Genomic DNA, 12,613 nt, shown 5'->3' with positions numbered 1-12,613 from the left:
CCCCGAAAACTGAAATTCGCAAATCGCTGGGATCTTTCTCTTTTACTCCAATGAAGGAGTAATTAGAGAGAGAGAGAAAAATGCCCGCAATTTGCGAACTTCGATTTTTGTGGTTATAGCCCGTGTCTGGTAGAATGCGATTTATCTTTTCCATTGTGTATTACTTACCATAGTTATTATTGTAATGAGAATGTTTAAGGTTAGGTAATTTAAGTAACGAGTTAAAGAAGTGTTGTCATTAATTAACAGTTTGTTTAATTTCAATACTCAACATACAAAATTTTATACGTACAAGATATTTGCAAGCTATTTGCTTAGCTTACTTTCTAATCTTAACAAAAACTGTTTTATATTCTCTATATCTACCGACATTTGGTCCATTTTAACATTAAGCTCATTTACGGACGTTTGTGTATTTTCATGTTCTACTAGTTGATCTTTAACTTCTTCCACATCGTCATCTAGATTTTTCAAATGCTTATTTATTTCCTCAAATCTTTGTTTCATTTTTACCGGCCTATCTTCAATGGCGAAAACATTTTTCTTCTTTTCTCTCTTCATAAGAACTTCATGCATTTCATCCATTTTCTGTCTAAATTGTTTGAAATCCATCTCAACTTCCTTCAACTTCTCTTGAGCTTGGGCTCTGTCTAAAATGGCGTCTCTCAGCTTTGAGGGTAGTGCTTGATAGTGCCTCCATCTAGGTTTCCCTGGACACAGACAAATCGTTCCTAACACTCTTCTTCTATTCTTGATATGGTTATTCAGCCTTTTTGGTAATACCGTTTGAAAGAACCTATTGTAGGCTAATACATCTAACGTGCTTAGAAACTCTACTTGTTTCGCAAGTCTGCTTATGTTCCCTAAGATTTCTAAGTCATTAATATCGTTGACCGCAACACCGACCATAAGATTCATGAGGACGATTGCCGCTAGAATTAGGAATAAAACGAACATGAATCTGACCACGGATATTGATGTCGAGAGTGTTTTGGCGTGACCGTCATCAAAAAGGGCCTCATATTCAAATTCTGAGGTCATCATGACCAGGGTCTTGACCAGCGCTGACCAGGGGTCGTCGAAGGGTTCCGTCGATCGGAACTGGATCATGAAGCTTAATGAGAAACCGATGACTAGGAATCCAAAGGTTAGGAGAATCTGTAATTTAAAATATCACATTAGACACTTGAGATGGAGGTTCTAATAGTAGGTAGGTACATATTACGATACAAGTGCGAAAAGTAGGAAATTCGCAACGAGTGGCGATAAATTAAAACATGACCGAAGGCAGTGTTTTAAATCGGCACGAGTTGCGAATCCCTTTTCGCGTGTGTATTGTACGTTTTACAGTAGGTACATATGGCCCTTTAAATTTTCGACATACGGTATAGTGCTAGTTACAGCATTAGGACGGTAAATTAGCACTATATGTACTGTAAAAATATTATAAAAACACTAAATTCTCTCAGGATTGACATTGCCTCTCCTGAACACCAAGAAGTAAATTTACTGCGCAATATAAACTTCGGGCTTAATTTAGGCTGTCTAAACTAAACTTTCACATAATACCTATTATGACTTATGACATATTGGACAGCTAGTTTTGTGACCTACGGATAGCTTCTAACCGGCTAAGCTTAGCTTAGCTTCTAAAGAGTAGCTGCTAACCGGAACACAAAACCAGTAACTACAATCAACAAACCTTCACAATATTAGACGCGACTTTCCCAAACATGAGCACATAATACCCCCAGTTAGGGAACCTGGACAGCAGGAACATCATCTCCAACCATGACAGCAGCAAGGCCACCGTGGACACATGCCGCGGCCAGTCACTCTCCATCCAGGAGGTAATGGTGATGGCTGGAGGTAGGAGTGTCGCCAGACCGATGGAGCCAAACTTCACCCAAGTTTCTAGTTGGAGGAAGTAGCGGCTGCTTTTCACGTTCATGTATAGGAGCTCCTGTAATGGGTAGGATTTTGTAGTCATCAAATGTATATGTATCTTATTACCTTTATGCTTTTCATGGAGGAGCAGCACCCTTAGCACATGATTGGCGCGACAGTATCTCGCGGCGAGATAGACTAACCGTCTTTTTCTACCTGTGTTAACAAAAGAGGGACGGGTAGTCTATCTCGCCGCGAGATACTGTCGCGTCAATCATGTGCTAGCCCGGCTGGGGTGGCTAGAGTAGAGCTACCTCGTTTTTCACGCAAAATAGACACAATGGTTGTCGACATGTCGACTTGTGGAAAATGCCCAGTACAACTAACTTTTGATTAGAGCAAATTCAATGCTTCTGAATCCCGAAGTTCTCCGGATGTTACTTTTATTATATCCCTTATTTTAGTATTTTGACCCTTACAGTGCCCAACTTAGCCCAAAAGTCAAAACATTGAATTGATAACCACCTTACTTTTCATAATAATCTTACCTGTATTAATACCAGAAAAACTGCAGAGTATACGACGTACCCCCATATATGGGGGCTAAGCCATTCAGGTGCTACTTTATCCGTGTCTTTATACCAGAACACGGACACCACGAACGTAGACAGCGAGAAGACGAAAAATGCATAGAACGCTATAATAGTGTAGAAAAATGGCAGCAAAACTTTCCATTTCAAAAAGAGGAAACTCTCAACTAATGGGTGTACGAGTAACCTTCTCTGACCATATCTGTTTCCAGTCTTTAGCAGAGCTTCAATCACTTTCATCTGTTCCATTTCGCAGACATTGGGAATGAGAACAGCGAAATCAACTGTAACAACACAGTCATTCTCCTGTAAGTTCTGGGTGGTCGAAGTGATGTACGTGTCCAAAACTTCTTCCAAATATTCAGTTGGCTTAGATAGATTGTTCAAAAGCATGTCGATGGCTGTTCTCCTGAATTTCTTCGGGCCGTCAGTGTAACCGGCCAGATTAGCGCCATCTTTTAGCAACAGAGCTATAACTTCGCGGCTGCTGTGGTGCGCTGCTGTATGTAAAGGGAACCAGCCCATACTGTTAACTTCATGTATTGTCGTCTTATCCATAGCCAGTATAACTTTAGCGACTTCCGAGTAGTTCTTGGCAGCAGCAATATGGAGAGGAGTGGAAGATTTGTGAGGGCTACAAGTTGTTCTCAGCCGGATATCAGCGTTCTTCTCAAGAAGGAACTTGACGCACTCGTAATGGTTGCCGGACACCGCGAAATGTATCGGCCCCATGCCTCTCCTGTCTGCTGCCGTTAGGACGTTCAACATTTGATAGCTCTGATCATATTCTAGAAGGCATTTCAGTATTTCTAAATGCCCGTGGTCTGCAGCGACGTGGAGAACATTAATGTCTCCTGGTAGAGTTTGGTCGATGGCAGCGCCATCTTTGAGCAGCGCTCGGACGCAGTCTACGTGCCCGTTGGTGATGGCTTTGAATAGAGGGGTCTCTCCTTCATCGTTCTGGCAGTCGATGAACTTGCTCTGCTTGGCGAGGCTGAGGATCTCGCTGAGGACTTCGATGTTGCCGATCGCTGCTGCTGAATGGATAGGAGTCTCTCCATCATTAGCCTGTAATAGTTCCACCAAAGTTAGTTGAGTCCACTACCAGTCTTTACTTGTTTCAATGGTAAATACACGAAGAGAAAAAATATTGTTCGAATTAAAAACCTGATTACTATAAGACGGGATTATCAAATTCTATTAATTTTTACATTTTTTTTCTAGGCGATAGAAAATAATATAATTTCAAGGAAGTTTTATTAATTTCATAGTATAGGAAATACAAAACGGATTTACTTAAATCGTGAAATTAATATTCTTTACTCTGAATAACAGAGTTGTATAAATTCTATAAAACTTTCCAAATCGACGAAATTCAAATTTTCTATGGGACGATATCCCTTCGCGCCTACATTTTTCAAATTTGCCGCCTTTTTCTACTGTCAAGATCTGGTTGACCAAGTATATAAACATAATTTATTTAAAAACACGTAGTTCATGGTTACATTCATATAAAACAAAGAATTAAAAATAGTGATAGTTTATTACATGTGCCTGAACTAGGATTCCCTTGTGTTTCAGGATATGGCAAACATTGTTCAAGCAAATTAATATTCACTTACAAAAAACACATTATAATTTAGCAACTTAATACATTTATCGTAATAATTATCCTATTGTAAATCCAGTCATATTGCTTATAATTCTATTAGTATAACTATTATTGTCTAAGTAGAAGTATGTTAAATTGTAAGCACTATGCGTGCCAAATTAGAAGTTCTTACCCTGAGAGTAACATCGGCACCAGCCTCCAATGCCACACAGACCCCTGGCACCCACTCTGCTTCGATAGCTGCTTGGAGCACCGTGTGTCCTTCCCCATCTTTGACGTCAACCACAGCTGACAGAGGGTCGGCGTGTTTGTAGTCGTAGTTGGCTAGTACCTGTTAAAATATTAGTGATATTAAAAAACTACAGCCTTTTAATTAACAAGCTTTTATTAGGTCGACCTGTATGTAACTATGTAATGGAATCTAAGGTAACTAATTTAACCATCTTCCAAGGATAGTAGCCTCATGAAAATTGGCAGCTATAGTGTAGGGAATAGAGTTGATTTTTATTTGTTTTTTAAATTAAACGAAACAAATGAAATTCAACTCTGTTCCAATTTAATCTGGTTTAAATTTCATCGAACTGAAGAAGTACTATAGGTAGGACCTTGGGCCTTAGGAGGATAGGTGGGAACGAAAGGTCGTGTCGCTCCAGGCTACTGCCGCCGCTCGCCGCTGCTGCCACCGCGCCAAGTAGTGGCCTGCAGACCATTAATGTTAAGAAAGAGGAAGCCATTTGTTCCGTATCAAAGTAGGTATAACCGCTACCTAGAGCTTACGTCTTCCCCAATATTGTGGACCATTATTTGTACACCTACTGTTTTTGTACTTCGGCTTCCGAAATAACTAAAGCTAAAAAACAATGACTCACCTGTAAAGCAATTTCTTGCTCTTTCTTTACGCATAAATGCAGTGGGGTGAGCCCAGAGCTGTTCAGACAGGACACTTGTGCCCCAACCTCCAGCAGAAGCTCTATAGCTTCCTTGCTGTCCAGCATGACTGCCGTGTGAAGAGGGGTGTCTACGTCGGTCACTCCCTTCTCTTTGCGCATCGTGTGGAACTGCCCTTTGGCTTTGAGGAGCATTTTTAGGACGTCGACGAAGCTGGAATATGAGATATGGAATTTTTTTAAATCAGTTGATATAAGAATTCAAGAATGCAAGTTTTTCCTCTGATTTTGCAAAAAGAAAGAAAACCTAATTAAAAAAAAAATATTTTTAGAAAGTTTTTCTAAATGATTACGGTGGCTTTCGTAAAAATGAGCGTATACTTATGTCGTGTATAGTGATGTAGTGGAAAAGACCCCAAACTACAACTACTACCCCCTACAAGGAATATAGTAGGTATATAGCTCCTTAAAAAATGTCCTGGGTCCTTAATGTCAATCGTTGACAGAAGACACCTACCGAATCATACCACTTCCTTACTTATGTTATGTCCTTACTTATGTTTCTATCAATTGGTGTTTTCTACGAACGATTATCATCTTGCCTGGGGGTCTAGGGTGGTCTTGGTTCAAAAATACGCCACGCCGGCAACGTCAAGTAACGCGCAGCCCATGACGTCTTTATATCAGGGTCGATGCGCGTACCAGCTGAAAATGAAGTGTCCAGGTTTAAATTACTCACTGCTGCTCCTCAATCTCTTGGTCGAAATACAATGCCGAGCCGGCAACGTCGAGTGGCGTGCGGCCCATGACGTCACGAATGTTGGGATCTGCGCCCGCGGCGAGCAGCAGGCGCGTGCAGTGGCGCCGCCCGCACGAGCTGGCAACGTGGAGAGGCGTCCAGCCTGGTTGGAAGAGTGGGAGCTGTGGACGCGTTTATATTCGAGTTAATAACAGCTATTGGGGCACACAAAGTGCAAAGTGACATATTTGTACCGAGACTGACTAAAATACCAAGACACGTTCGTACTTTTCCGTCAAAATACGATGAAAAATAATTACGCACTAATGCATTTAATTATTTCTCTCAGACAGACCTGTCATAAAAGTTGCACCATCCCACTAACCCGAAGTTAAGCGGTTAAACTGTTAACACAGTGTCAAATTGTACTGGTAACCATGGTAACTCCAGGTTTAACCGGTTTACACCGGGTTGGAATGGTGCAAGTGGGCCTAAGCAATGGCAACGCACCGATCCTCTGATGTCCTTGCATTCATGATCAATATTGTCCTTCCAGTTCTTGGGCACGAGTATGTGCACCTCCTCCAGGTCGCAACGCACGTTCACCAGCTGTCTGGTGACCTGGCAGAGTTTCTTCACGTCTTCCTCCGTGCCTGAGGACATGTCGCTTTCCACGCGAACTTGCATGTCTGGAACAAACATGGGAGTAACATGAGATGGGGGTTTAACCACATAAGGCCCAACTTCCTATAGTATCTATTCAGTTCGATGTAATTTAAACCATGTTCAATTGGTACAGAGTCGCTTTTGCTTTGTTTCGTCCAATTGCATGTCTGGAAATAAACATGGGAGTAACTTGAGATGGGGGTTTAACCTCCTAAGGCCCAATGTCCTACTTATAGTACCTATTCAGTTCGATGTAATTTAAACCATGTTCAATTGGAACAGAGTCGCTTTTGCTTTATTCCGTTCAATTTTCAAACAACGCAAAATCAACTCTATTTCCTACAGTTTAGGTTCAAATTTCAGTAGTAAATATATTAAGAAACGGGTCACTCACGTATATTTTAAGTCGAAAAACGCTCGACATGTCTCACTTTGTACCGAGAAGTGTCATCAGGAGTAAATTTTGGATGTTTCGTTTGTATGGCGGTTATTTGTCAGTCAGTAAGAACCAGGAAAACTATACTCATCCTTTTCTTTTGGGTGCTAGTACTAGTGTAAGACAAATATAGTATGATTCTCTCTGTCTATGTTTGAAAGGTTTGAAATGAGACAGTCCTTTGACAAACTTCACCGCAACTTCGTGAAATGAATGGGCTTCCTTGCATTCCACGACTCTTCTCTTTCCGCACAGCCTCTATGATAATGCATTAGAGAGACATTGAACCTTTTATATAAATGACTGTGAAAAAAGAAATGAGATTGACACAAAATAAAAACCGTTGTATTCTCAATAATTCTGTCAGAACATTGTCAAGTGGTTGGATACTTTTATTTTATAGTGATTTTTAAAGAAGCGGAAGCAAGCACTATGGAAATTGCTCAAAATTTTATGGTAAGTAAAGATAAAGTCTATCTGCTATGCTATTCTATTCTTTTCAAAGACAGCCAAATCGATCGAAACGATGAAGTTCTTCAAAAAGACAAAGCAAGATGTCCCTGTCCATTCCCTGTCCAGGTTTTTCCGAGGAAATGTTATCTGGCATAAGAAACGTACGTATGTTTGTTCCACAGTATAAGTAACAGCTTAAGGTCAATGTGGGTAAGAGCGTGTATCAGGTAAGACCGTCTACAACAGGGGTTCCCAAACATTTTTTAGGCACGCCTCCCTGCTGCCTAAAATGAAGTTCCCACGCCCCCCTTCGCTTCGATGCAAGGAATCGGAGAACTATTTTAGTGTAAGGCCTGAGTGGACGCTCGAAGCGGAGCGTTCGGCGGGGCGAGCGGCGTGGCGTCGGGCTCACGAGTGATGTTAGTAGCGTGCACTAAGGCCGCTCCTATACGCTTGCATTTGTTTAACATGACGCCGCACGCCCCGCCCCGCTGCACGCCCAACTCGAGCGTCCACTCAGGCCTAACACTTACGCTACGGCTTACGTAGGCGGAAAACGCGCGAACGCGGCGCGGCGCGGCGCGGCGCGGCGCGGCGCGGCGAGGATGAAACAAACCGTTGATACGTATAGGTATGTCCTACTCGTACGTGAGCGATTTAGGCGCGAAGCGGCGCGGCGGCCGCGCGGCGTTCGCGCGTTGTCCGCCTACGTAAGACGTAGCGTTAGGTAATCGTGTTCAAATTTCCCGAGGCCCCGCGCCCCACTTAAAATGTGGTCGCGCCTTTGAAAACCCCTGGTCTACAAGCTCTTTCGTCGCTTCCCAACTCTACTCCTGTTACAGAAGATCGGTAGAGCAGATGGAGCAAAGCTCTCCCTTTCTGTGTCTGAGTGAAGTATTTACGTATTCAAATACGAGTCTGTGCGGAAAGAGAAGAGTCGTATGTATTGGATCCCATACATTTCACGACTCTTCTCTTTCCGCACAGACTCTACCTAAATGTAATATAAAATATTCTTGCAGGGAGAACATGCGACTGGGACCATGGTCAGGATCAATGAAAACGCAAACGTGGTTGGAACCATCATTGTGAATTGCGAAGGTAATTAAATAAAATCAATAATAAATAAACCCATGTAATAGTTATTTACGATACAAGTGCGGAAAAGAGGAAATTCTAAACGAGTGGCGATAAATTAAAACTCGACCGAAGGGAGTGTTTTAAATCGACCCGAGTTGCGAATTACCTATTCGCACGTGTATCGTACAACGTTTTACAGTACATATGATATGGCACTTTAAACTTTTGACATATGCACGGAAAGTGCTATTTCCCGCACTAGTTCTGGAAAGTAGCCGCAAATACCGGAGACAACGAGTCGTCAACTTCGCTGTTCGCTGTTTTTTTATCAGGGTTCCCAGAGACAACAACACTGGACAGTTTAACGGCGGCCACCTACTCCACGCACATGAGGAGTCTATCCAACTACGCGATGAATGCGATTAAGGAAGTGGTGAGTCTATTATAACTCTGTACAGTGCGTTTTAACACAAGAAGAAAGAAATTGATAATTTGATCAGAAAAAAAATGCCGTCAATCTCATCTAGCGTCTACAGTTCTACACCGTACACAATTACTTCATTGTAGAATAAGTGAGCCAAATGTCCTTCAATTTAATTTTTGCGTCCACGCCATCTGATTAAATTGACTATTTAAACAGTTTGGACGAAACATTATATAATAATTAAATATTTTGCGAGGCTACGGTCACGAGCAGGGCTTTATTTACAACCATAATGTTATTAAAATACAGTCCCTGTCACAACCGTTGTTTACAAGTATCCATTCCATCATCCTCATATTCATCCAGTGGCGGATTTGCCCCAAGGCCAAGTAGACCCCGGCCTAGAGAGCGGCGAGATATTAGGGGTGGCACTCGGCAGTCTACCTATATGGCGGGTGCTGATAAAGGGGCAGCTAATACTTACTACAGGGCCTGGGGCCTAGGGAGGGCCTTATCATCATCATGTATTCCAGGACGTGCTGGACGACCTGGTGGTGCTAAGGATGGTCTCCAAGAAGACGGAGGCGGTGGTGGTGCCCGACAACGAGTTCCACATCATCGTCGTCATGAGGAAATCTTAGGAACCAAGGTGAAATAGACCTTGAAGTTTCAGACTTAAAATTGAAATTGGAGAGAACTAGCGAAACTTTCTTTGCCACTTTTATTTGAAATACTCTGGCTATAACTACCTAATTGGTAATAAAAGTAGCTTAGGATTTTATCATCTCTCCATTTAGCAAAATAAAACGAAGTTTCTGAAATGGTCGCCATTATTTAAAAATTTTTGGCCTCGGTACCTATCCATTAACGCGTCAAAAACATAGCTTGACAATCTTGCACGATGCATTACGATTACTGCTACGTGACTTCAAACGAGGCAGAAAAACCACACACCTAATAAGGTAAGGGTTCTCTGGATTTTAAACCCCACTGCTTTAGGTTCTGCAGATATATTAAGGCCAACCTTATAAGTCAAGCTGTTTTATAGCATTACGCCATTCTCCTAAATAAGTTCGAGCTAGGAATCCTCTAGACGGAGTTTAGAGCAATTATTTCATGAAACCGATGCTGCCAAAAATACTGGGGTGCGGGGGACGAGGTGAGCGAGTCCCGTGCCGGTGATTGGTCCGTTCAAAGACACGGACGTCACACAAAGACACTTTGACTGGAAAATGGAGTAAAACTACCGTATATTTGTGGCAGAGGGGGTAGCGCTACTATGCTCACAGTCCAGTGAAAAAGTGGCGCCTCAAGATTGATCCTGCATAATCCTGCTCAATTCTATAGAAACGCACCTTCAGGAAAATCCAGCATGATGGCCACCTGCCTGGAGTTCCCAGCATAGGCAGCTAAGTGCAGCGGCGTGCGGCCTAGCTTGTCCAAGCGGTGTTTCTCGGCGCCATGACGCAGCAGCAGCGCCATAGCGTCGCCGCCTGATAAAGCTGCCATGTGGCACGCTGATACGTTCCCCAGACGACATGTCGCGTTGGGATTGGCGCCATGTTGGAGCAGCCTAAGAAATAAGGAAAAACGTATGAAACACGATAAAAAAAGATACGCGTTCCATATAGATTTTCGTACCCGCCTGTTGACATCTCATTGCACTCGCATAATTATGTTGCTGGGACATAATACCGGTTGTCATTGTTGTCAATGTCACTGTGAGAGCTTGACAGCAATATAATAATGCGAGTGCGATAGAGATGTCAACAGGCGGGTGTACGAAAATCTATATATGGAACGCGTCTCTTCTTTTTAGAAACCTTACTGTTATTAAAGCCTTATACTGTTATTTGAACAATCGTAAAATATGGCTAAGCGAACCTAGTACATTTCCACCTCTTCAAAATTGTTTTGCTGCGCTATTTATTCTGGATAAAACTCGCTTTCCTCGTCAGATCTTGGAGTCAGTGAGCTGTTTAAAACAACAGTAGCACCAATATTTTTAAGGTTATATATCCATTGCCAGTTTGGCACTATACGGAGCTGCCTGCACATTGGCCCAATGTCAATTTTCGAGATAGCGAATCCACCCTTAGGGGAGATTGGCCTTGTGATTTTCATTGTCTGTAGACCTTATAAACTGGCAGCAAGGTCTAGAAATAAGGCTAATGGAACCCACCTTTCCACCTCTTCGATATCATGAGTTTCAATAGCCTCCAGCAGTTCGGTGTTAAGTCTGCGCAGGCGCCGGTCGCTGCGGCGCCATTTCTTCTGGAACGAGGTGGCTGTCTCCGTCTGAGGGGTTGGGGTTGGGGTGCTGGCTTGGGAGTCCGGTGCTGGTGGTGGTGGGATGACTACAGTGAGAGCAGGACGCCTGAAAGGAAAAAATAATTGCTAGATTAGAATTCTAAAATTACTACACTTCAAAGGTTCGTCCGGATCTGATGAAAAAGTTACGAATGTTTGTAAACGCGTTGCATGCGAACTTATCATCACGAAAGCCACTCTGCACATTCGCCAATTAAGTCTGGACGAACTCTACACTACTTATTATTAAATTCTGGCACTTTTAGTCAACTGGGAACCGTTATAGTATCACCATGTCCGTCTGTCTGTCCGTGGCTTTGTGTCGTGTAAATTGTGATTCACATTACCACGCAAGCATAACGGAATACGGAATGGTATACGAGTAAATTACATAAATACTTCTTATTATAAATTACTTACTCTGGAACCACCGCGGCTCCCTTTCTAACTCCAACATCGTGACCGACAACAGGGCTAGCCTGGCAGTTACTGCCTTGCCTTGGGCTCTGGTTACCCTGGCTACCCTGGGTTGTCCGGTTACCCTGCCCCGGACTAGGGGTGTTCTGGCCCTGGCTACCCTGTGTTGTCCGGTTACCCTGCCCCGGACTAGGGGTGTTCCGGCCCTGGCTAGCCTGAGTGCTACCCTGGCTGCTAGGGTTTTGGCCACTGGCATTCCCCTGGCCGGGACGCCGGGGCCGGGACAGTAGCGGACGGAGCTGGGTCGCATCGTTGTCGGGCACGCCGCGTTCGACATCTGAAATTTAAAGTTGCTTATGACTTTTTATAGATAAAAAGAAACATTGCAAAATCGGTGCATCGGTTAAAAAGTAGGTAAAAAAGAAATAACAGACAAACAGAGTTAGATACTTTCACAACGCAATGGTAAGATTAGTAGGTATGGATTTAATTTAATTATGAGAATTTAAAACTTTACAAGAAGTTTTAGAACATAAATTAATCAATAGTACTAATTTGATTTGCACAAAAAAGGTGAGTCATCGCAAAATTACCTGTCGAAAATAATGATGAAAACACACCTTTAGTGCACATTTATTGACAACCACGCGCTGCGCTGTCTAATTTAATTTATTAAGGAAATACAAACAATTTAAAACTCTCAAACACAGGAAACTCCATCACTTCACAGTAATAATAAAATCATTCAATCAATAAAACCTGTTATTTTAATAACAATATACCTAAACATTTAAAATTGACACAAACACATACTAATTTGCACAACTATTTTGCCGGTCACTGCCAATCTATAACACTTAGAAAAACAACCTTGACACGTCAATTATAAAGTTCATTTCAGTATAAACTATTTTTGAGGTTAAGTTACTCATTTACTCCAGTATTTTAACGTCCGAACCGCATTAAAGTTGATAAGAAACTAAAACACATGCAAGTACTTTAACAAACTTAAAATTAACAGCGGCCAAATTTAAAACTAACACAATCTCATAGATCATTCGCTGTGTTGACAACTATCGGCGCCTCTCTCAGACGCAATGATAAGTTTGTAT

At 42.3% G+C, this 12,613-nt stretch overlaps 2 protein-coding genes across 3 annotated transcripts; one reads left to right on the top strand and one right to left on the bottom strand.

Annotated features, from left to right (window-relative positions):
* Positions 1–301: 301 nt before the first annotated feature.
* Positions 302–12,149, bottom strand: LOC134658068 (transient receptor potential channel pyrexia-like). 2 transcript variants are annotated; one of them, XM_063513668.1, is made up of 11 exons: positions 12,095–12,149; positions 11,505–11,838; positions 10,957–11,151; positions 10,130–10,347; positions 6,226–6,404; positions 5,716–5,897; positions 4,959–5,190; positions 4,262–4,420; positions 2,436–3,545; positions 1,703–1,963; positions 302–1,158 (listed from the first exon to the last, which is right to left on the bottom strand). In XM_063513668.1, exons 1-11 carry the CDS (start codon positions 12,132–12,134, stop codon positions 307–309), a joined length of 3,762 nt encoding a protein of 1,253 aa, XP_063369738.1. In that variant the 5' UTR covers positions 12,135–12,149; the 3' UTR covers positions 302–306. The 2 variants fall into 2 exon arrangements, with proteins under 2 accessions (XP_063369738.1, XP_063369739.1); XM_063513669.1 differs by lacking the exons at positions 10,957–11,151; positions 11,505–11,838; positions 12,095–12,149 and adding an exon at positions 10,666–10,678.
* Positions 7,250–9,415, top strand: LOC134658069 (dynein light chain roadblock-type 2-like). The gene is made up of 4 exons (XM_063513670.1): positions 7,250–7,273; positions 8,293–8,371; positions 8,683–8,783; positions 9,308–9,415. Exons 1-4 carry the CDS (start codon positions 7,250–7,252, stop codon positions 9,413–9,415), a joined length of 312 nt encoding a protein of 103 aa, XP_063369740.1.
* Positions 12,150–12,613: the final 464 nt, after the last annotated feature.

Source organism: Cydia amplana, chromosome 21 (genome assembly GCF_948474715.1).
Source record: "Cydia amplana chromosome 21, ilCydAmpl1.1, whole genome shotgun sequence".
Taxonomy (NCBI): Eukaryota; Metazoa; Arthropoda; class Insecta; order Lepidoptera; family Tortricidae; genus Cydia; species Cydia amplana.
The sequence above is the reverse complement of the archived record's forward strand: the minus strand, read 5'-3'. Positions and strand labels throughout refer to the sequence as shown.